This window comes from Zootoca vivipara, chromosome 10 (assembly GCF_965207765.1).
Source record: "Zootoca vivipara chromosome 10, rZooViv2.hap1.1, whole genome shotgun sequence".
In the NCBI taxonomy this organism is placed as follows: domain Eukaryota; kingdom Metazoa; phylum Chordata; class Lepidosauria; order Squamata; family Lacertidae; genus Zootoca; species Zootoca vivipara.
The window spans coordinates 1,981,903-2,005,019 of NC_142593.1; the positions used below are offsets into that span (position 1 = coordinate 1,981,903).

The following is a 23,117-nucleotide window of genomic DNA, read 5'->3' on the forward strand; positions in this document are numbered from 1 at the left end:
CACCTCAGTGCTCCTCAGCCCCAGCCCTAGCCCCAGCCCATGTGGCAAATGATCACAGATTATGCAAATCATAGTCCATTGTCTGGAGGGCCAGAGACCGCTCATCTCTGACATATACAACCTTACATCAGCCATGGCGTGGGTACTTATACTATACTTATATGCTTCCACGACAGATCAAAAGATGGTATTTTTTGTATAGACTTTATATATTACAGGTATGAAATGAAAATTTGATTTGCTAATTCCTAGGTAGCAAAAACCAAATTCATCTTCATATTCTAAATAATGTTTTTACTAATACACCTTTAGCATCCACTGGCGAATAGGCAATAAATGTATGATCTCATGAACATTTGCTCCAATCAGTTTCTGTAAAACTGTAAAGAATCACAACAAAAATGTTGAAACAAGGAAATAGTCAAAAGATAGGCTTTATTTGTGTTGTCTTTGAGTTGTCTTCATGTACAATAATCAGCAAAATGTTTAAACAGTTAACAGTGGGTAAAGCTTAGACCCAACTTTAGATAAACCGAATCTTAAGAGAAGAGAAATAACACAAGCAAAACATTAGTAGCATTAACATGGTTTAGATTTAAGTCAATGCAAATAGTTTCCATTTCAGATAATTCATTGCATTGCCTGTAGAAACATTAATTAGCCTCTTTACTAAAGCAACACTTCCATAATTGTATTCTAAGCTCACTTTCAGTTGTGAGGGTCTCAAATATCCCTAAGTAACCAGACCAGTTTGAGGTAGTGCTCAGCCTGAAGTTGCAGATCATGTGCCCATTTTGTTCTCAGGCTATAGGATCCAACTCAGCCACCTTCATCCCCCCAAAATCATGAACATCAAGAGTTGCCAAGCTTGTAATGCACAGGAATGAAATGAATCTCCTAATCTAATGTTTCTACAGGCAATGCAAGCAGTTCATACTGCTTTTTAGCACCAATCCTAAAATAAAGATGACAAGCTTTTTCTGGCCAATACCTTTTCACTTGAAAGTGAAAAGATGCAGTGGTCATTTGCAAAAGTTATCCCAGTTGCCACTAGCAGCCCTATAGTGTATATATTTAAAAAGTATCAGTACAGAATGAGCATCAAGCTGTAAAACTATGGAGTGTATGTCGGCTTTAATGCCCATGCAGAGCCCTACTGCAAATACATTTTTAGAAGCCATACTTACCGCTCTTGACCAAAAGCCCATCCCCAATCCCCTCCCCTCTCAAATGCCTTGTGCAAAATGTGTTTTGAGTAGCATAATTTGATTCTACTAAGGATAAGCAAATTTGAATTTATTTACAGTATTTTCAAAAGGTATATTATGGTAGTCTAGATTACTAACCTAGATTACTAGGTTGCATCAGTGTTTCCACAGCTAATATGTTGGGCATGTCCCAAGTTTGTTAAATCATTAGGAATTAGTCCTGACATGGCAAAGCACATCATACTTCTCTGAATATAAAGGGGGGGGGAGAAGTATATTAATGCTTTTTCACACTAACAATTACTATCTGCCGGCCAACCACATCCAGAGGCTGCAGCCTGCCTCTTTACTAGCTGATAAAAATGGATCATTTTGCCCACAACACCCTCAAGGATGGACAGGAGAGAGGACAATGCTACACAGCAGCCACTTATAAAGTCACTGTAATGCAGCACCAACCAGGGGGGTGGCTGTCTGTAGCATCAAGCTGTACAATGAGGTAAATTTTCCCATTCGTCACAGCTACAATCGGAAATGTGGGGTAGTGTGGACATAATAAAAGTTAGCTTCCTACACAACTAGCTTCCTATACAACTATAAGTTATATATTAATAATACAACTGTAGCCCTACCATGAATTTACAAGCTGCTTTACCCAAAGACAAATGTTGATTTCACATGTAGACTAGCAAAGTTAAGTTACCAACCAACCCTGGTTAGCTCTAACAGCTATTATATGGCCACCTATATCGCTGCCCTGATTTTACTTCATTTTAAAAAATAAAACCACCCCTGGATTAAACGTAAGTTTCTGTGAAGGTGTACTTTGGAATTAAGTTGAGTTTTATTGGAGCAGCTTTTCATGTGAAAAACTATTAAGGTTTTGAAACATACCTAAGACAAACAGAAAACAAAGAACACAGTCGTATATGTCTTGTACTAATCTGAGGTGAAAGTCAACCGGTAAGTTTTCTCTCAGCAATAAACTAAGCCAATTGCCCCCTCATATCAAAACAGGGCATCTGGATAAAAACAATTTGAGGAATGATGTTTGAGGGATGGATTTCTGGCAGTGACCAGATAGAAGAAAATTTAGCAGAGCTTCTCTAGAACTACTGAATGTTTAAGCAAGACACAGGAGAGAAGGCGGAGATTGAGGATTAAATAGATTTCTGCTTTCAGTAAAGAATAACTAAACATTTTGATTTCACTAGTGCAGAAGAGTAAAGAAACACCTGTATAGTTAAAAGAGTAAAGGTTCCCCTGACCGTTAGGGCCAGTCGTGGATGACTCTGGGGTTGCAGCACTCATCTCGCTTTACTGGCCGAGGGAGCCGGCGTTTGTCCACAGACAACTTCGGGTCATGTGGCCAGCAGGACTAAGCTGCTTCTGGCGAAACCAGAGCAGCCCATGGAAACGCCGTTTACCTTCCCGCCGGAGTGGTACCTATTTATCTACTTGCACTTTGACGTGCTTTCAAACTGCTAGGTGGGCAGGAGCTGGGACCGAACAATGGGAGCTCACCCTGTTGCGGGGATTCGAACCGCCAACCTTCTGATCGGCAAGCCCTAGGCTCTGTGGTTTAGACCACAGTGCCACCCGCGTCCCTTATCAAGCTACAAAAACTCAACTTTCACAGCTCCAGTAAGTTTAGTGACACTTTCAAAGGCCAAACTAATATGAATGTATGCATATTTTGCAGTATTGTAAGCCAAAATTTACATAGGCACTTAACATTATATGTCGAGTCAAACTACCTCAAAGAGTATGATGCTACGCTAGTGCATACATTTCTAATTTGTGGTCTCAACTTATTTAACAAACAGAATCATAATGGCATCTATAAAGTCTTAAGCACAGAGTGTGTGTTCTATCAATTAGCAACAGCAGAAAGTTTTTAACTCAACTAGCACAACTCCAGGTCAGTTCATAGATGCTGTCTGCTTGCTTTGCCCCTGCTGCAACTGACTCTCCTCCACATAGTCAAGGGACAACTTCAGTGTGATGCAGGTGGAACAGGGGGACTGCCTGCAACAAGGACGGAGATCATGGCATAATTTGTTCCGTTTATTGGGGAGGGGCACAATGTGTTACTATGTTGCATGATGTTTGTTTAAATATTGGGCGGACCAATAGGATACACCTCTGAATCCAACCCAGTAACTTTGGCATATTTGCCACCCACTGTGACAAGCCATAAATCATTTACCCTTGTATACTTAATATGTCTACTCCTTCATTTATGAAAACATTAAAGCTACTCTAAGCTTTAATTAGAAGCTAGCATGACTTCTTTTAAGCAAAGTGTATCCTGAGACAAGCTGAGTCTCTCAAGTAGAAATGGATTATGAAAATAGCAAAGAGCTGGAGAAAGAGAGGTCAAGATAATGGAAGCAGCAGATTTGGGCAAGATGTTTTAGTCACATAGGGAATTGTGCTATGTCAGGAACTTTGCTGTTTATGCTTTGCAGGAAAAGCTCAGCATCAAGTGTGTGGAATTTCTGTTATTTGAGTTAAACATATCAGAATCTAGGCATTCACAATACAGAATACATTTCCCCCAGACAATCACAGAAATGAGTCGAACAAGTAAACTATGTAAGGCTTTAAAATGAGAAGCACAGTGTGGTTTGAGTATTACTTTGTTTACAAATTAGGCTACATTTTAGGTCTATTTTATATTTTATTCAAGCAAAAATGTATTCAAGGGAAAGGCAACTTTTTTTTACTATGAGGTGTCAACATTCATTTCACTATATAGGAGTACATTAGTAGGTTTTTCATAATAATTGAAACAATTAGTCCTACACTTACAAACATTCAAATCAAATCTGAAATGACAACTGCAACTTTGCATGTTTGCCAATACAAAAAAGTTAGAGAAATATTAGTTTAGTATTATCCAAGTTCTGTTTCTTTACATGATGATTTCCAAAATGGCCACTTAACAATGATATTCGTATTTCATACCGATTTCAGAGAAACCACTGTGTTTAGTTGTTTTAATATGTACCCTGTTAACAGGAGTAGTTCTAAAAATCACAATTTTGTGCCTTTCAGAGCGACACAAATGGCTAAATACGCATTTTTCGCCATTAGTCATTCAGGAAAAGAGAAAAACATTGAGAACAAGACATGAAAGATAATAAAACACATGTTTTGACTTGCTCCCTATATAATAGGGCCTGTAAATTCCAGTGGTTGTTTTTCCTTTTTCCTATTCCTTCAAATATAATGGCTATTTATATTTTACAACTGCTTCAATTATACCTGTGCAACAGAGTAGATCACAGTACAGTTCGAGATGTTTTAAAAATATTGTATATAAACTTGTTTGATATGCTAAAGCATTTGGCAACACTTTTACAGCATTTGATTTTACATAATTAATTTTTTCCTTCTTTTCTATGGTTTTTGTACATCTTAAGAAAAACTTTCAAATTGACTTATGCATTAGTCTAAGAAAACTTGCAAAAAATAGATGAGCTACACAAACTTGTCCCCAACATCCACAGTTCCAGCTAATACTGGTATTAAAATCTTCATTAATTATGTTTCCAAACATTACCTGTACATGCTTGAAGGCAACTGACCCAATCTGAAAACAAAACCATCAGGTTTTATGCTGTGGCTATAAAGATCTACAGTTCTGCCATGAAATTCAACATCAAATAATATATGCAGCAATTTACAAATTCACCAGTTCCTGTGATACAAACTGTTTTAATCTTTCAAGGTACTGTCCATAAAGCTCGACATCATTGTGTCCTGCCCCTTCTACCCACAGTGGCTCAACGGGTCTTTGGCAGCGCTCAAACAATGCTAGGCCATGTGAAAAGTCAATCACTTCATCTTCAGTCCCATGGATTATTAACACCGGGGATGTAATTTTAGAGATCTTGTCAATGCTATAGGAACACAAAAAAGAAATCAGTACACAACTTCACAAATAGCCATCCTTGGAACATTAGGCAACATCCAACTGTGCCTGCCTGTGAGTGAGAAGACTGACTTCCCCTTGCCAGCCCCCTGGCAGCTGCCTGTGTGTCTGCCAAATCTGATCCACAATGTTGGTGCTCCATCCAGAGCGGATTTGGGGAGTGCAGGGTCTTGAGAGGAAGGGTAAACCCATCTACACTAGCAGAGATTGGCTATCACCTGTTAGCTTCAAGTGCGCCTTATTTTATTGACACAATGCCAACAGAGAGACCCATTAGTTGAGGAATACTAGAAAGTATTCATATGGAAATTACCAGTTTGATGAGCCGGGGGGGGGGGATTGTTTTAACCATTTTAAACAGTCTCATTCACAGCAAAAATCAAACTCAAGCAGCTCTGCACTAATTAAGGCTTCTTTATTTTAAGCTTAGTGACTTCTCTAGTCTTTGTTTATGAAGTGCTCTCTAGGTGGTTTGTCTAACTCAGGGGTTCCCAACAAAATTTTCTCGAGGACCCCTCATCAAGCCGCTATTGTGACAAGGACCCCCATTAATTCCTAATCCTAAATCTAATTCCTAATTCCTAATCTAATTTTTCCAGTAAGCTTAACACTGATCTTGGAAGGGTTAGGTTCAAGGGACGCCGACGATTTAGGTTCAATGGACACTGACAAATCGGTTCGAGAGTCACTGACTTACTTGCTTGAACATCAAATGCATTATCTTCCTCTTCATCTGTAGGCCTTTGTCGTTTTAACGAACCACTTTTTAACCAACGGTCCATTTTTAGCTACGCGAACTGTAGCTTCCGCGAAAAACAACGCTTTGTTTACAAACACGACTGTTTTGCAAAGAGGCAGCGCGCGCCAGGGAGGGGAATGGAGAAAGCAGGGTATCTGCGCAGTAGCGCACAAATGAAGCCGACGCGCGCAAAGCATCTTGGGGAGGTGAGCGTTAGTAGAATGCGTGCACTGCCTCTTTGCAAAACAGTAGTGTTTGTAAAGCGCCACCTAACGGCATACAGCAGAACTACTGCCTCTATCTAATTCTAGTTTTGCGCTAGACTCTGCTCATGCAGGAAGCGGCCAAAACAAAAAATCTGTTATCATACAAAATATATTTAATATATTTTTTATTCTAATAGCATCTTGCGGACCCCTCTGGCATAGCTCGCGGACCCCTGGGGGTCCCCGGACCACCTGTTGGGAACCACTGGTCTAACTGTATAATACTACAGCTTACTTTGGAAATGCGTCAAAGCAGTAGGTCTTCTTGGTATCAGGAAAAGCTACACGCATTCCAGAGGTCAGAGGAGAATGAAGAATTACAGCAGCACTTTCATAACGAGCAGCGAGATCCACAGATGGCACCGTTCCTATACTTTGTCCATATATAATCACATTTTCAGGGCGGATGCCGTACCTGAAAAAGTAAGTAGCATGTTATTCCATGAATAAAATTACTGTACTGTATATACAAATGTTAGAAAACTCATACAAACTCCAAAGCATATATCATTTTTTGCTGTCATCAAGTGTAACAAACTTGACGGGTAATAACTTGAATTCTGCAATTTGTAATAAAATTATTTGCTTTAAAATAGGGTTTTTTAAAGGTATAGGTAAAACATTATACTTCTGAGACCCAATAAATGCAGCAGATGCTGATCCTTTTTAAAAACATCTTGCAATACTGTTTAAAAGTGGCATTCACTATTTGCATGGCAGAAATATCTGTATTTCTTTCTCAAATTCAGGGAAAAAAACTATTTACAAACACACATTTTCTAAACCAGTCTAAAAAGGGCAAGAAAAACCATATCCAAGCCTTGTTACCTATCTTGGAGGGTGTGCCAGAAGGGGAAGGTAATAAAAAGGCAGGCAAATACATTTCTCTGGAGAATTATTACAAGTGGCTGTGTCCAGGCTACAGAGAACTACTCAAATACTTCCCAGTGTTTTTCAGACTGTTCCTCAAAAATTACGCTCCCCTTCAATGCCACACAGCAGGCTATTATTGAACTGAAGGAAGTCAAGCTATTTTGCTATGCCACTGGAATCAACTGTGAGAAAGGAAGAAGGGAAAATGTACCAGATACCCAAGAATGTAAGAAGTGCTGTGCTGGATCAGGCCAAAGGTCCATCTAGTTGGACATCCTGTTCTTACACTGGAAAATTGGGAAGCCTGCATAGAACCCAGGAGGGCAACAGCTCTTGACTTGTTATTGCCAGCAACTGGTACATAGAGACCTGCCTCTGACATGGGAGGCAGAACATAGGATTCGGCAAATTTTTGGAAGTCTCTTTTAAAGCTGTCCACGTTAACAGACACGGCCGCATCTTGTGGGAGCAAATTCCACAGTGGACCTCCAGGCTCCTCTATCTGACTCTCAGGACTCCCTCTAGGTGACCCCCCTTTACTGGCCTGCTTTGGGATCTCTGCAAGTGCTTCTGCCTAGCAAAAAACATTGACCTTCAACAGTGATAATAGGTGCACAGAAACCTGATTTTTGCTTGACTGAAATGTAGCCAACTGTAAGAAGGTTAAGAGTCCACCCACTTTTGCCTCTGACTGCACCCACCATTGGCAGGGCCCCTCTAGAAGGTTCCCCATGAACCTTCATGCTGTGGAAGGTCCTCCCTCCCTCTCTGAGCTTCACCAGCTGATGGCTGATGGGAGCTGCAATCCAAAGCATCTGGAGGCAGGCACCAGGTTGAGGAAAGCCATCTTGTAGGGTCCTTAGGATTATAACATGTGAAACATTCTGAACACCTGAATTCACTATACAAGTGCTAACTCCTCCTGTTAGCGTGGTGTCTCTTTGAAGATGGACAAGCAAACTAAGAGGGACTCAAACCTTCCAGTTACTCTCCAATTGCTCCTTTTATACATAGGAAACATTATTCCTTCATACTGCAACCAATTCAAACTCATTAGACACTCATTGTATCAAACATGAAACAAAGCTAGAAAGCAGGATAGACTGGTGGGATCAGCAGCAAAATATGGCAGTTTGGAGTGCTCTTGTTCACTGGCCCATGCCAGCAGCCAGTCATCCAGTCATCCCTTCTGCATGGTACTTCCTTCTCCCATCCACCCAGTTTTCTATTCCATCACCACCTGCAAACTGTTCACTGGCCATAAAACACTAAGTTTTCAGGGCAGTAGAGCTGGGAGGTGGGCCACACCCGAAAATAAGCCTTGAATTTTAAAGGTGTGTCTTATATTCGGGCCAATATGGTACAATACTTAAAACCAATCATTAATAAAATACAGCAGCAAGGGTGGGTGTGGGTGTGGGTGTTTTACAGCACAGCATCAACTAATTTTCTCCAAAGGCAAGAAATTGTACTTTGGCAAACCCTGGGGTAACCCAAGGCTACCAATACCCCCTTGCATGAATGGAGAGAATATGGAGAGAATGATTATTACATAAAATTAAAATTAGAACACGGCAGCTGGTGCAGAGTACACACCAGTTAAATTACAGCAATATGATTTTGTACAGCTTGTGCTTAGGTCTTTAAAAGAGCGATACTAATTTAATGTCAACTGGCTAAAATGGCAGACTTCTATAATCAAGGGGCTCATGGCACTGCATAAAATATATTGATAATGTACAAAAGATAGTTTAAAACCACTATCTTGGAATAGTTTCATACACAGGATAAGCTTTCAGATCAATGAACTATGTTCCAATGGACTACACTATCACATAAAGGGAAGTACAGAGGTACCTCTACTTACGAATAACTCTACTTACGAATGTTTCTACTTACAAATGGAGCTCCGCCCGCCATCTTGGATGCGGTTTAGATAGGATTGTTTCTACTTACGAATTTTTAGACTTACAATTTTTTTCTCCCAATGCATTCCTATGGGATTCGACTTACAATTTTTTTTTCTACTTACGAATGTGCATTCGGAACACATTAAATTCGTAAGTAGAGGTACCACTGTAGTTCTCAGTATTTGACAGCTCAACCACCAATTTTTTACACCACCCAGGACCGAAACCAATTCCACAATACCATTGATTGTAAAAGTTAGGGGCAGCCAGACTATAGATAATGAATCATTTAAAATGTTTAGGAAACAATTTTAGGATGAAGAGATTTTCCATTCTCTCTTCTGTCTCCTAGCTCCATATTAGAAAGGAGGAACCAATAAAGAAAAAGTTGGTGTTAGTCTCACAACCTATATGAGTGCAAATTGTGAATGTTCTTTGGTATAATTATTTTGGCAGCCACATACATCTTAGGGTAAAAAGAAAAACAGCAAGTGAATAATGGTGGGGTTGGGGAGGCAGGCTTGTAACTTTGGAACCATACCCAAAGCTTTCAATATGCAGCTTTTAAGCTTAGGATCTTTGACTACCACAACGCAGAATCCTAGTTCTAGTTTTGTAACAAACAATATACTTGCACACCACAACTATCGCTTTCTCTGTTCAAATTTAAGTCTCACTTCCAGATTTGAATTTACCAATGGTAGGGACCCCCTCCCCCCAAAAAGCCTGTCTTGCCTCATTATCAAGTTGTTTCACCACTCAACTACCATATATGTATTACTCATGACTATCAAATACTAGCCCTTATTGTTATAAAATAAATCTCTTAAAAGTGACACTCAATGTTCATTCTCTTGTGCAAAGGAAATCTACTTGTACAACCAGACTTCCAGTTTCTTCTCCCCCTTAAGCCCTCCCCAGTCTGTTATGGATGGTCCCACAGGGACAGGGATAGGCAGAAAGGAGAAGTCCCAACAGATGAGCAGACACCCCCCTCATACAACACAGAATCACACCTTAAATGTTTGGAGCCATTTGAATTCATGAACAAAAGGTTTCTGAGAAAGACTCCCAGGAACTTGTAGGATAGGGCATGTTTTGCAGTACCTGTGCAACTACCAGATCCTTTCACTTAACATCCAGTTTTACCTACACACTTCTAGTCAATACGTGCATGACCAGTTCCTAGTAAATATCAGAACACAAAAAAGCTGCACAAATCTTAGTAAAACATACAATGTGCACATTTCTTCTACACTATTTTATGCAGAAACCTATACAATAAAAATATAGCTCTATTTTTACTCATAAATCTCTATATATGCAAGTATTTAAAATGCAAATGTTCTACCAGGTGGGAAAAAAGGTTAGAAGGTGGAGCAGAACCAAGCCTAAAAGCTTCTTCCTACCCTTAGATTTATTTTCAAGTAATTAAAATGTTAGAACACTGCAGAGGATAAATACCTGGCAGTAGAAAGGTCTTAAAAATTCACCTGTAGACAATGAATGCAGAAAGTAGTTAATCTCTGCACAATGCCTCAGAAATATCAACCAGTCTAAATATATATTTCCTTTAAATATATATTTCCTTTAAAATTTCCTTTAAACAAACAGCCTCCTCATATTAAAGAAATCTTAACTATTTGATCCGAAAGCACCCTCAGTTGTTCAACTTTTAAACAATATCTAACTTAAGTAGACATTTGAGAGATTTGAGTTTCAGGTTTTCAACAAATGATGCCTGTTTCTTGCAGTGACATTTGAAGAAGCAATTCACTAGGGCCAAGGTAATTGGTCCAAGGTAAATTCTAGTCTCCACAAACTCTATTTTGCCTCTCAAATAGGAATTAGCACTACAGTGCTGTTTCGAGCCTGGAATGTGTGACACACACACACACACACACACAGCTTAACCCTTAATGGTCAGAGAGGCTGTACACACAGCTGCAGAGTGCTCACTTTTTGGATCAAAAACATCATGGAGAAATAAGTGTCTCTTCCATCCTTGAAGAGTGAGGAGTGACAACCACAATTACAAGAAGAAAGCGGGGAGGAGATAAATTGGAATTAATCAGAAAATTAGTAGGTATGCTTGTGTCTGAATGTGGACACAGATGTATGTAAATATAAGTGAATGGAAAGATGGCGGTGAACAGGAAACCTAAGATTTGCAAGACTTGCTTAAAGCCAGCTCGGCTGCAAAGCTGCCTTTTAAGAATTCAGAGCCATTTGTTTAGAAAAGGTCCCCCAGTGTTGGAAAACGCAAATGAATGGCTATAGGTATGCAAACCAGAAAGAAGGCTGGCTAGAATTCCAGTTCTTAAATGTGCAGACTCTACATATCTGCAGATTCTTTTCTCAAATAAGGAAACGTTCAAACAGTCTATCTCCACTGAAAGGGTTCAGTTTCAGAACAGAAATATATATTTTCTGAACAGATGAATCAGGAGTAAGGATTTGAGCAAGAAGCCTCTCACTTGGGTCTCCTTCCTGATGTAAAATTACTGAATAATTAATCCATTTGCTATGGGCTCTGCCAATATAAACTGTTATCTTTCTTTTCTTTTTCAAATAATATTTATTCATTTTATAAAAATAAAAAATACAAGAAAAAAGCAAAAAACAAAAAGCACAAAGAACAACAACATTTCATACTACTTAACATTGTTCTATAGACTTCCTCGATTCCCCCCCCCCACTGAGTCCATTTTTAATCCATCCTTAGCAATTTTCATGTTATATCTTAAACCATTTTTCAACACTCGTACATTTTCACTCCATTATTCCTAACCTATGATCATAAATTATTCTTAACCTATAATCATCAAATATTCATAACATATTTTATGTTATGCAGGAGAGGGAGAGGGGCGGGCGCAGGACGGAGGGACGGAGGGACGCTTGAATTTGGCCCACAGAACAGAATTGACATGAGCGAGGGTGGGCAGGTGGAGGTGTAGAGTGCGTGTTTGCGTTGAGGAAATGGCACTGTGCAACCGGAGAGCAGACTTTTCCAGGCGCGGAGCCCTCACTTCTCCTGCGATGGCTGCGGGAAGGCCACCCGGGCAAGCTCCAGCAGGAGGGTGCTGCGCTCTCCCCCCCCACTCTCTCTCGCACGTGCGCGCACACACACACACCGCCGCGCCTGCTGCTTCCTGCCTCGCTCGACTCCTTCCATAGTGGGAGCGACACCTCCCCACCCCCCGCTGGGGCTGGAGGAAAGAGCGAGTGGCGGTGGGCATGGTTGCTGCTGCTGGCTGAGGTGGCTGCCGCTGCCATCCAGGCATAGGCATAGGATGGGGGTTCGGAAAGTCCTGTTCTTTTCACAGCTGTTGGCAGAGGGGGGGAGGCGCCGCTTCTCTTCCCCCCCCCCCCCGCCTCGCACAGAGCAGGCATAGGATAGGGGTTCTCCGAACCCCCGGTCCTGTGCCTTTCTCCGCCACCGCCAGCCTCTCTCAAGTATAAGCTCTCAAGTATAAGTTTGGGCTGAACAATTTGGCTTATACTCGAGTATATACGGTATATCTAATGCTGCCCCCCCCCCTCCCCTGGACTCGGAATCTCCCAGAGGACTCAGCAAGTTCCATAAAACAATCCAGTTTTGGTCCATCTTAGCCAGTCAAAAAATAATGTCCATTATTACTTCTCACCCCACACCCGCTCTGTCACAACCTAACAGCTACACTTCCTCCTTCCCCCCTGCTGCCCCCCCCCCAATTCTCTAACTGCTACATGATGCCAACCACCAGAATATAAACTGTTATTTTTCTTTGGTATTTAATGAATTAGTATTATTCTCCATCTTCCTGAAAGGTGAAAGGGCAAAATATGGGACCAGACTACTGATGTACAAAGCTCACCTGATTAAATGGAAACCTTTATTCAAATTAAATATAAATACATTTGCATATACACATACAAATAATGCGTTTCTATTTACCTTGTTCTAAGAGCTACCCAAGCAGCATCGATGTCAGCATATAAATTCTTCTCGGTTGGTTTTCCGGAACTTGCTCCATATCCAGAATAATCATATGAAAATATGTTGCAGTTAATCCGTGAACCAAGTCCTATGTAGAAGCTGCTCATTTGGCCCAGGTCAACGGCATTTCCGTGTGAAAAGAGCAGAGTATACTTGGCATTAGGGGAACAACGCACAAACATGCAGGCAATCCTGTTACCTTTGCTGGTTCGAGTCATAAAACATTCAATGGCATCTTTTTCTCTAGAGGAATATTGCCAGTCTGCTCGTTCAGAAAGGTGTAGAGTCCAGCGACTCCCACTTTCATCACACATCAATGTGTATGTAGGATCTGGGGGCAAAAATGCCAGTTTGGAAGCGATCTTTCCTGGACATGGTGGACAACAGAATAGGCAGCACAGTTCACTAAACGAAAGATTATTCATCTTCCAATCTGAAATGAGAGAGAAAAGTGTGAGCTTCCAGTAAGATTCCCATACATGCATGTTATCAAGCACTAACACGCCAGGGATTCAATTGCCTGTCTACATTTGCAGAACAAAAAAACTTTTCACATCCAAGCTAAACAAGGTAAGTTCCATCAAGCCAAGTAATACCCACCAAAATCAACAAACATTACTAACTTAAGTCCACATATTTCAATGGGTCCATTGCGAAGTATGTTACCACCCAACTTAAAGACTTGTCATTCTATTTTTCTTTTTCAATGTTAGGCAAATGTTAGATTGTTATAGGTTAGTACTTGGTCAGTGCCTATATCTTTCAGAGAAGCCAGTAATATCAAACAAAACTAGATACTAATTTAAGAAATGTATACACATTTCTTCAGCTTAAAGTTTTATTGAAAGCTGTTTACAAAAATAAAAAGCCAGCATACAAGTCTATACACTCAGGGAAGAAAAGAAAGCATATAGAATAACATCAGAGTATACGTTGGCAGGAATGTCAATGCCAGGATAATTTGTCCGGAAAGAGAATTCTACTATTACAGTCATACCTCGGTTTAAGTACGCCTCGGTTTGAGTATTTTCAGTTTAAGTACTCTGCATACCTGTCTGGAACAGATTAATCCACTTTCCATTACTTTCAATGGGAAAGTTCGCTTCAGGTTAAGTACAGATTTCCGAAACCAATTGTGTTTGTAAACCGAGGTACCACTGTACTGGAATTAAAAAGCAAGACTTAAAACTTTTCCAATATGCAGTCACAGCAGTAAGAATATTAATTGCACGAAAGTGGAAACAAGAAGAATTACCGACAAAAGAAGAATGGACAGTGAAATTGATGGAGTATGCGGAATTGGATAAGATGACGGGAAGAATCCGAGAACAGCTGGACCAGAAGTTCATCAAAGACTGGACTAAATTTACAGAATATTTGAAAGACAGTTGCACTCAATTTACTATGTTGGTAGAATTGCAAGAAGCTTTGTAAGTTATAGAGAGAAAAGTCTTTGTAATTTAGTTTTTAGTGATAAGTTTTTGTAATAATTTAATTCAAAGATTGATTGGCATTAAATGTTAGAAAATCAACAGAAGGGGAGGACGGAAGTCAAGGCTTTAAAAAGCCAAAAGGAGAAAATGTGAAAAATAATGAGTTGAATATGAGTAATGTATTGCAAAATTAATAAAATATTCTTTGGCAAAAAAATTTTGCAAAAATGTAAAGAACCATCTCAAATTTGTGCTGAAAATGTAAAAGGGAAGAAGGTACCTTTTATCATATGTGGTGGTCCTGTGCCGTGGTAAAAGCGTTCTGGGAAATGATATATAATGAGTTAAAAAACCCAGAGGCTTTCCTGCTAGGTATAATAGGTGAGAAACTACCAAAATAAAATAAAAGACTGTTCATGTATGCACTACAAGGATGCTTCTAGCCCAGAGATTGAAAGGAGGATAAGTACCGACGACCAGAGAAGAGTGGCAGACCAAACTGATGGAATACGCAGAAATAGCAAGACTGACAGGGAAGATCAGAAACCAAGAAGACCAAGTATTCTTCAAAGAGTGGAATAATTTTAAAATATATTTAAAAGACCACTGTAGTCATTGGCAGGAATACAATGACACTTGTAAAGTGAAATGAACTTTGGTTACTATGATTATATAATAGATGGATACTTGTAAAAGATGCAGGAAAAAAAGAATAAACCTTTTGAAATAGAACCCATGGAGGGAGAGAAGGAGGTCTGAAGGTTCGAAAGAACCTTTATTATTTTCATGTTTCGGAATGGTTACAGTTATTGTGTATAACTTTATGTGAAACTAATAAAAATCTATTTTTTTAATAAAAAAAATAAGAATCCACAAATCCTCACTGATGGGAAGGTACCAGGCACAGTGTTCGAAATTCCCCAGGTACCTGGTGCGTTTCGTGACTGGCACGGGTCCAACTATGACCAAGTGAACATGTCTTGTTGTCACGTTTGGCAACTGACATCTCCACTATTTGGCTGGCGCACGGCAGTGTTTACCAGATGGAGGAGGACACCATTCCTGATAGGATGACCCTCCCTACTGGAGACAGGCAGGGTCTTCAGCTTGCCATATCCTTTCCAGAGGGAGGAGCCCTTCCATTTCTCCAGACTGACCTTGCCTGCTGCAAAGGGATGGTTGGGTCTTTGTGTCTCTCTCTGTGTGTGGAAGAAACACTTGCCTGAGTGCTTTTTTTTTGTGGACGTTCCCTTGTCTAGTTCTGTCCTTCATCCTGTTTGCTAGATCATCATTCTGAATGAGTTCTTTTTTACTGTGTTTTCCCGTTCACTGTTCCCCCGCAAGCTTCATTTCTATTTTATTCTTGTCATGTCCCCCCTCTCTTGCTGTTGTCTGCCATTTTGTTTTAGCAACTCAGCCTTTATTCAGGAGACCCCAAAAGCTCCTAGAGGTGCGATTGCTGCACCTGTTGATCTAGTGCTTTCCTACTCTCTGCACTTTTGGGTCCTAGCACCAACTGGGAGATTTGAGCAGCGACTGATGTGTCCTCAGTCGCATTCCTGCCCTTCAACTGCATCTGCAGGCAGGATGATTTCGCCTCTGCAGGGCAGCCTTGCTCCTCGCAATGTTGCTAAAGAGGAGGAGATGGCAGGCACACAGCCTTGGGTGATTCTCCAAGATTCTCACCAGAACAGGTGGAAGTGAGTATGGGGAACCATCTCTCTGGTTCTGAGGCCATCCTTAGTTCAAAAAATTTCCCAAGTCTGCTTTCGTGGACGAAAGGCTTTTTCTCCTCAGAGATTAATGATTCTCTCAGAGGAACCAACCTAGAGAGCTCTCTGCTGAAGTTTTTCTGCCTTTATTAAAAAGGCTTCTCGAGTGCTGCAATTGGTAGAGGAAGAGCCCCCCCCCCAAATCCCCTATGGGACCCTTGGGAGCAACCAAAGCTGTTTCTGTGAGCACTAAACCTGCCTCCATTGCCTACCTCAAGGCCGAATGGGGAGCCCCAGATAGAGCTTAGGCTTCTTGCAAACAGGGAAATAAATATTACAAGTTTCTAGATAAGTTTATGTGTCGCCATAAAGGTCCAGTGACAGATCCTCAGCCAATTCCACCTTTCCACATCTCTGAAAGACACTGTTCCAAGTGGATAGTGTACTCCGTTATTCAGACCTGAATAAAGTTCACATCCATGCCAGTGGCGGAGCTTCATGCTCTGGCACCAGGGGCGGGGCTGGCGCCCGTTCTGAGGGCGTGGCGCACCTCCCGGAGGAGCGTGGCGTACCTCCCAGAGGGGCGTCACATGTGTTTCGGGGCGGGGCGGGCGCCTGAGATGGCGCCCGTTGGAGCCCGCTGCTTGGGGCAGCTCGCCCCCACTGCCCCTATCTTCCTACACCCCTGATCCAGGCATCTGTACATTATATACTAATCCTACTTGCTCATTAAAAATGGTTTGAGGTGTCTCTTAAAGGGTTGCTGCAATTCACAGCATCATCTCTATAGAGCAGGCATGTCCAAAGTCCGTTTCGGGGGCCTAATCTGGCCCCTGTGGCAGTTTATTTCCTGGGCTAAAATCCTAAAAAACAACTTCAATCTTAAAAAAAGTTAACTACTTTGGTTGGCCTTCAAATCTGAGATCACGCAGATGGCCAGAGAAAGAGCTTTACAGTAACTGCATCTCCACTTTGGAATGTGCTCTCTCCCCCCCCCCCCCCAGGTTGCTTGCCTGGTGCCTAGTCTGATAAGACTTCTTATTTCCCCAGGCATTAGAGGATGCTAGCTGCTGTTCTTATGGTATTTTTTGCTGCTCCTGTTGTGATTGTAGGTTTTGTAACATTTGCAAATTGTTCTGATTGGAAGTCATATCAAAAGTTCTGAAGGTGCACACAATCTCTCAAAATAAGATTTTTTATGACAGAATTACCTGGCAGACTACAGGAAGCAATTTATACGGGCTACGTTCGAAGAAACTGATACACTTACTCAGAAGTCTTTCTAGGAATTATTTGGCCAAGTGTTAAGCAATAGCATACCATACATCAGCTACCGTGTTTCCCCGAAAATAAGACACTGTTTTATATTTATTTTTATTCAAGCAGACATACTATGGCTTATTATCAGGGGATGTCTTATTTTTTTATTATGTGTCCAGCCTCGCCTCTTCCTTGGCGCCCCCCAGAACTGCGGCTATCACTATGTCTTATTTTCAGGGTATGGCTTATATTGCGCAAATGCTTAGAAATCCTGCTGCGTCTTATTTTCGGGAAAACAGGGAAAATAAAGTGATGGGGAGAGGATGGCCAAGTGTGGTGGAAAGATTCAAGGACAATCAAATAAACATTTAAACATTTTAGTGCAGAATACAGTAGTACACTGGTACCCCACTAGACGAATGCCTCGCGCAACGAAAAACTCGCAAGACAGAAGGGTTTTGTGTTGTGCGAGGCGTCTCGCAAGACAAAGCCTTCTATGGCCGCGCTTCGACTTCTATGGCCGCGCTTTGCAAGATGAAGCCGCAGAACAGCTGACAGCTGATCTTCTTTGCCTTCTTGCCATGCTACAGCTGGTTCCCCTTTGCATTCCGCTGGTTTCTGCCGGTTGCTGCACGTTCCCCAACACAGCAGCCAGATGTATGGAGGAACGTGACTCATAGAAGTAGAAGGCCCAGGGATCGCTCTGAGTGCTTAGAATTACACAACCGTTTTGAAGTGCTCATGGAAGACGAGGAACAGACTCCACCTGAGGATCTCTCCCTCATCACAGTTGATGAGGAATATGAAGACGAGCAACCAAGTCAGTCCTCTGGAAATATGCAGGTAACCTTGGAAGGGACAGCACATAGAAGAATCCCAACCAAGCCTATGAAGAGGCGTGTAGTGGTGATTGGGGATTCCCTACTGAGGGGTACAGAAGCAGTGATCTGTGGGCCTGACAAGATGTCTCGAGAGGTGTGCTGTCTACCTGGGGCCAAGATCAAAGATGTAACAGAACGGCTGCAAGGAATCATAAAACCCACCGACAAATACCCCTTCCTTTTGGTGCATGTGGGAACCAATGACACTGCAAGCCATAGCTTACAGAAGATCAAAAATGATTATGAGGCTCTGGGCAGGAAGTTGAAGCAATTAGATGCACAAATTGTCATCTCTTCTGTCCTCCCAGTTGAACGACATGGCCCAGGGAGAGAGGGAAAAATAGGGGAAGTGAACAACTGGCTTCGCAAATGGTGCAAACAGGAACGGTTTGGATTCCTAGATCACGGTCTGCAGTTTCTTGAAGATGGACTTCTGGCAAGTGATGGACTGCACCTCACAAAAGTTGGGAGGAATGTTTTTGCCACAAAACTCAAAAACCTCATCAGGAGGGCTTTAAACTGACTTATGTGGGGGAGGGAGACAGTGGTCCTGAAGGTAGGAGTCTATCAAATGCTGAAGATGATCATCCAAATGTCAAGGACCAAATGGAGCAAGCAGCATGCAGACCTAGTGGTGGGACGAAAATATCCTTAAATAAGAGACATGGGGGAATGATCAACGGTCTTCAATGTCTGTATACTAATGCACAGAGCATGGGAAATAAACAAGATGAACTTGAGCTCTTGGTACAGCAAACTAAATATGACATAATAGGCATCACTGAAACCTGGTGGGATGAGTCTCATGACTGGAATGTAGTAATAGAGGGATACAATCTATTTAAGAGAAATAGACCAAACAGGAAAGGAGGAGGAGTAGCTTTATATGTTAGGGATATGTATACCTGTGAAGAGATCCAGGATTTAAAACTTCAAAGCCAAATTGAGAGTATCTGGGTCAAAATTAAGGGAGAGAAAAACAACAGTGATCTCATTGTGGGAGTTTACTATAGATCCCCAAGCCAAACTGAGGACACAGATGATGCCTTCCTGGAACAGATGGCCAAGCATTCCAAAGGAAGTGAGATAGTAGTAATGGGGGATTTCAACTATCCTGATATTTGTTGGATGTCAAACTCAGCCAAGAGCATAAGGTCGAACAGATTCCTCACTGGCCTTGCAGACAACTTCATTGTCCAGAAAGTGGGAGAAGCAACAAGAGGATCAGCCATTTTAGATCTGGTCCTAACCAATAGTGATGACTTGGTTAGTGGGGTAGAAGTGGCAGGATCATTAGGTGGGAGTGACCATGCTCTTCTGGAGTTTATTATCCAGCGGAAAGGAGCAACCAAGCATACTAAGGTCCAAATTCTAGACTTTAAGAAAGCCGACTTCAGAAAACTTAGGGAAACGCTGGGTGGAATCCCATGGACAGTAATACTAAAAGGGAAGGGAGTTCATGATGGTTGGGAGTTTGTTAAAAGGGAGATATTAAAAGCACAACTTCAGGCAATACCAATGAGACGGAAACATGGAAGGTGCCTAAAGAAGCCAGGCTGGCTATCTAAAGAACTTTTGACTGAGTTAAGATTTAAAAGGGATATGTACAAAAAATGGAAAAGGGGGGAAATCTCCAGAGAGGAATTCAAACATATAGCCAGCACGTGTAGAGACAAAGTCAGAAAAGCTAAAGCACAGAATGAACTCAGGCTCGCCAGAGAGGTTAAAAGCAACAAAAAGGGCTTTTATGGGTATGTCCGTAGCAAAAGGAAAAACAAGGAAACAGTGGGGTCACTCAGAGGAGAAGATGGTGAAATGCAAACAGGGGACAGAGAAAGGGCAGAACTCCTCAATGCCTTCTTTGCCTCTGTCTTCTCCAAGAAAGAAAACAACGCCCGACCTGAAGAATATGGAGCAGATGATTCAGCAGGGGAAACACAGCCCAGAATAAGTAAGGAGGTAGTACAAGAATACTTGGCTAGTTTAGATGTATTCAAGTCTCCAGGGCCAGATGAACTACATCCAAGAGTATTAAAAGAACTGGCAGAGGTGATTTCAGAACCACTGGCAATAATCTTTGAAAATTCCTGGAGAACAGGCGAAGTTCCAGCAGACTGGAGGAGGGCAAATGTTGTCCCTATTTTCAAAAAGGGGAAAAGAGAGGACCCAAACAATTACCGCCCAGTCAGCCTGACATCAATACCAGGAAAGATTCTAGAGCAGATCATTAAGCAAACAGTCTGTGAGCACCTAGAAAGAAACTCTGTGATCACTAAAAGTCAGCATGGGTTCCTGAAAAATAAGTCATGTCAGACTAATCTGATCTCATTTTTTGACAGAATTACAAGCCTGGTAGATGAAGGGAACGCTGTGGATGTAGCCTATCTTGATTTCAGCAAGGCCTTTGACAAGGTGCCCCATGATATTCTTGTAAAGAAGCTGGTAAAATGTGGGCTAGACAATGCTACCATTCAGTGGATTTGTAGCTGGATTACTGACCGAACCCAAAGGGTGCTCATCAATGGCTCCTCCTCATCCTGGAGAGTAGTGACTAGTGGGGTGCCACAGGGTTCTGTCTTGGGCCCAGTCTTGTTCAACATCTTTATCAATGACTTGGATGATGGGCTTGAGGGAATCCTGAGCAAGTTTGCAGATGACACCAAGTTGGGAGGGGTGGCTAACACCCCAGAGGACAGGATCACACTTCAGAATGACCTTAACAGATTAGACAACTGGGCCAAAGCAAACAAGATGAATTTTAACAAGGAGAAATGTAAAGTACTACATTTGGGCAAAAAAAATGAAAGGCACAAATACAGGATGGGAGACACCTGGCTTGAGAGCAGTACATGTGAAAAGGATCTAGGAGTTTTGGTTGACCACAAACTTGACATGAGTCAGCAGTGTGATGCAGCAGCTAAAATAGCCAATGCAATTCTGGGCTGCATCAATAGGAGTATAGCATCTAGATCAAGGGAAGTAATAGTACCACTGTATTCTGCTCTGGTCAGACCTCACCTGGAGTATTGTGTCCAGTTCTGGGCACCACAGTTCAAGAAGGATACTGATAAGCTGGAACGTGTCCAGAAGAGGGCAACCAAAATGGTCAAAGGCCTGGAAACGATGCCTTATGAGGAACGGCTTAGGGAGCTGGGTATGTTTAGCCTGGAGAAGAGAAGGTTAAGGGGTGATATGATAACCATGTTCAAATATATAAAAGGATGTCATATAAAGGAGGGAGAAAGGTTGTTTTCTGCTGCTCCAGAGAAGCGGACACGGAGCAACGGATTCAAACTACAAGAAAGAAGATTCCACCTAAACATTAGGAAGAACTTCCTGACAGTAAGAGCTGTTCGGCAGTGGAATTTGCTGCCAAGGAGTGTGGTGGAGTCTCCTTCTTTGGAGGTCTTTAAGCAGAAGCTTGACAGCCATCTGTCAGGAATGCTTTGATGGTGTTTCCTGCTTGGCAGGGGGTTGGACTGGATGGCCCTTGTGGTCTCTTCCAACTCTATGATTCTATGATTCTATGATTCTATGAGAAGCAACCGGCAGAGACGAGTGGAACACAATGGGAACCAGCTGTAGCGTGGCAAGAAGGCAAAGAAGATCAGCTGTCAGCCTTCTTGCTGCGCTACAGCTGGTTCCCCTTTGCGTTCTGCTGGTCTCTTCCGGTTGCTTCTCGCCGCCGCTATGAGCAGCAACCGGCAGAGACCAGCAGAACGCAAAGGGGAACCAGCTGTAGTGCGGCAAGAAGGTTGACAGCTGATCTTCTTTGCCTTCTTGCCATGCTACAGCTGTCAGCGCGAGCCGAAGCAAAGCTTGGGGAAGGCAGGCAAGCGACAACAGCCCTGGAGCTGAAGCCAAAGCTCAGCGGGCGCTGCTTGCCGCCTGCCTGCCTTCCCTGCCAGTCCCCCGAGCCAAAGCGGAGATCGGGGGACTGGCGGCGGCAGCGGGGCCTGCCTGCCTGCCTCCCCCAAGGAAGCCCCGCTGCCGCCACCAGCCCCCCGGAGCCCATAGGAACGCATTAAGTTTCAATGCATTCCTATGGGAAACCGCGATTCTCAAGACGAATTTTTCGCAAAACGAATTGACCTGTGGAACAAATTAAATTTGTCTTGTGAGGTACCACTGTATAAAAACAATAATTTGCAGAGTACGGATAGGTATCTTCAGTGCTTTTTTTCTGGGGTACTCAAGGGTACGCAGTACTGGCACCTTTCCTCCCCAAAATGTTAAAAGTGTGGTATTTCTGTAACAACTTCATGGTGAGTACTGGCACCTTTCCCCCCTTAAAAAATCAAGCACTGGGTATCTTTTCAAAATGAGAGCAAGAGCATCAACTGTTACTGAGGACAATCCTGGCTGTGATCCAGAAACACCGTTTGAACACAGTTATGGAGAATAGCATTGGTATTTTTCTACAGTTCACCATGACATACTGTTGTGAACAGGGATTTCAAACTGACAAATATGAAAGATCAGAGAAGGAGATGAGGGTTTCTTTGTCTCAAATGACACCTTATGTATATGAGATTACCCCCTCTCATTGAGTTTGAATACATACTTAGGGTACATATATAAGAGGTGCATTTATAATTATATTTGGGAAATGATTCATGTTCTTATGTTTTTTTATACTTATGCATTTTTTATACTTATGCATTTATGCATTGTTTTATACTTTCTGGATGTCTCATGATCATATCAAAAAATAGTTGTGTTCTATGTTATAAATCACCCAAACTATTCTATCCAAGAGCAGAGAAAAGCAGTTGTGTCCTGCCATTCATTTTAGAAGCCAGAATGGCAGCAGTAGACTGAAAGGACAGCCCATAAATAGTGAAATCTTATCCGACCTAATGTCATTTAAGTTCAGAGATGTTATCTCTATTTGATCTGTTCAGTCGAAGTTA

At 41.9% G+C, this 23,117-nt stretch overlaps 1 protein-coding gene across 1 annotated transcript in view; it reads right to left on the bottom strand.

Moving 5' to 3' along the window:
- Positions 1–418: 418 nt before the first annotated feature.
- The window catches only part of ABHD17B (abhydrolase domain containing 17B, depalmitoylase), a 28,427-nt gene continuing 5,728 nt past the window's right edge, over positions 419–23,117 (bottom strand). Inside the window, exons 2-4 of the mRNA XM_035100085.3 lie at positions 12,877–13,351; positions 6,389–6,568; positions 419–5,116 (exon numbers count right to left, since the gene is read on the bottom strand). Of these exons, the coding sequence (XP_034955976.1) occupies positions 4,897–5,116; positions 6,389–6,568; positions 12,877–13,343 (867 nt within the window). The 5' untranslated portion in view covers positions 13,344–13,351 and the 3' untranslated portion in view covers positions 419–4,896. The remainder of the gene's footprint in view (positions 5,117–6,388; positions 6,569–12,876; positions 13,352–23,117) is intronic.